The sequence below is a fragment of the Artemia sp. Qi Xiang Cuo genome, unplaced genomic scaffold (genome assembly GCF_049724085.1).
Source record: "Artemia sp. Qi Xiang Cuo unplaced genomic scaffold, ASM4972408v1 HiC_scaffold_316, whole genome shotgun sequence".
NCBI classification, from domain to species: Eukaryota; Metazoa; Arthropoda; class Branchiopoda; order Anostraca; family Artemiidae; genus Artemia; species Artemia sp. Qi Xiang Cuo.
Window position 1 is genome coordinate 6,113 of NW_028297725.1, and position 2,123 is coordinate 8,235.

At 36.1% G+C, this 2,123-nt stretch overlaps 1 protein-coding gene across 1 annotated transcript; it reads left to right on the forward strand.

Moving 5' to 3' along the window:
- Positions 1–325: 325 nt before the first annotated feature.
- LOC148938836 (uncharacterized) lies at positions 326–1,822 on the forward strand (the record flags this gene model as incomplete). The annotated part of the gene is made up of 2 exons (XM_089107500.1): positions 326–500; positions 1,605–1,822. Coding segments are annotated over 2 exons (393 nt in total), but the record flags the coding sequence as incomplete, so codon positions are not given.
- Between the last annotated feature and the right edge of the window lie 301 nt (positions 1,823–2,123).

Below are 2,123 nucleotides of genomic sequence, written 5' to 3' on the forward strand. Positions count from 1 at the left end.
TGTTCCTCTTTGCTCTGTTATGTTTTCGCATTTATTTCCCGTGTCTCACATGCGAATCTAGTCAACGTAAGTGCACGTTGGTTTGCCACTTGGGAGAAAAGGAGTGTCTGGATTTTCCCGGAAAACTCTATCGTCAGGGTACAGATTTTCCCTTTCTCCAAACAGAGTCCTGGTGATCACTGCAGCATGAAGAAGAGTTTTAAGAGGTTTAATAAATTTTGTCTTGCTCCATATTTTTCTCTTCAGTATAATTATGAAGACAAGAGGTACGCTCAATTCCATCTTAAAACTGCATTTATATTCTAATAACTATTTTGTTTTACAGATGAATCGATGAAATACACGTATAAAGACGATGATGTTATGGAGTTTAATTCAGCCTTGTATGCCGAAACGGATTTAATGAATAAGTTCTGGAGTACTATTCCTCAGTCCATAAATGAGGTCCCACTATTGAAGCATAATTTTTTTTCTATAATTCTTGCCATCAAAATGTTGACGTAATCAAATGAAGAAAGTCAGTACACGCGGAAAATACCCCACTGGTGACGAAATAAAAAGAGCTATCTATTTTGAATCATCTGTTAACAAGTTGAATGTGATGTTCATAACATTTTACGGCATGTTTGCCAAGACCTCTTCGATATACAAATTGTTTGCAGATTTTGTATTTTTCATTAAGCGACTAGACTCATGAATAGCAACATAGAGATTTGTTTGAAGTAAACAATCTCTTTAATAAATACTTCTGGTCAGAAAAGTCTATCTAGCACTTTATAACTTTTAGGGGGTCTTTCCCCCTTTTTTCGAAAATCAGCCAAATTTTCTCAGGCGCGTAACTTTTGATGGGTAAAATTAAACTTGATGAAACTTATACTTTTGAAATTAGAATTAAAATATGATTCTTTTGATGTATCTATTGGTATCAAAATTCCGTTTTTTAGAGTTTCGGTTACCATTGAGCCGGGTCGCTCCTTACTTACAGTTCGTTACTACGAACTGGGACAATTCTAGATTCACTATTCCCTCTCAGTTTTAACATGCCAGTAGTGTATTTTACTACTATGCTGCCTGGTGGCAACTTTGCCTGGTTGCAGCTACCGTCTGGCTGACATTTTTTACCATTTTGTGGCACAAAACATAAATTTTGCCCCAAAAATAACCAACAAACTTTTGATTGAAAAATCCTGAAACAGCCCTTTGATTTATAGCTATCACAAAAATATTTATCAAGGTTCCAAGGTTTAGAATGGTCCCTTTGCTCCTAAAAAGTCAATAGAAAATAAATGGTTAACAAAGAAAGTTGGTTTCAAGTTTCAATTAACTAACTTTAATCATTTTAGGCTTGATAACGTATGTACAGTGATGTAAAATTGCACATCGTTTATTATGAGGAAGGCCTGGTGTAACTTTTTTTAAGTATGGAAAGTGTGGCTGAAGCGTCAAAAAGCGTATACCTAAATTTTCAAAATTTCCTCAAGCCTTTATTTAAATATAGAATGAGGTTGGGGAGGGGATAATAATTAATCTCTTATCTCCCTTCAACTGCTAAAGAGAGTTACGTTACTAAATTTTAATGGGAAATTTTTTTACTTTATCTCTAGTCTAATCTCTAGTCTAGGAATACCTAAAATGGAAAACCATCTTCGAGCTTTCAAAAGATTATGGCATTGTGGTCTACTTCAGAAAATTCACGCTTTTGGTGTCACAGGACGTCTGGTAGAGGTGATTGAAAGCTTCCTTTCTGGTCGGTCTCTGCGGGTTGTTCTTGACAGTTCCACCAACCTCGAATATCCAATAAAGGCAGGCGTACCTCAGGGTTGTATTTTGGGACCTACGTTGTTTATTCTTTACATAAATGAGATGGGAGATAACCATCAGAGCCCCCTGCATCGTTTTTCTAAAGACACCACAACAAATTGAATCATCCCAAAACCTGATGACGCAATCAAAGCCTCCCTATCACTACAGACACATATTTTGGAAACTGAAAAGTGGCCTGATGCCTGAATGGTCAAATTCAGTACATAGCAAATAAAAGGATTGATTATTTCCTGATCAAAAGTACCCTGCATACACCCCAACTTATCTTCTTGAACGAAGCTATAAGGAAATTCGATGAG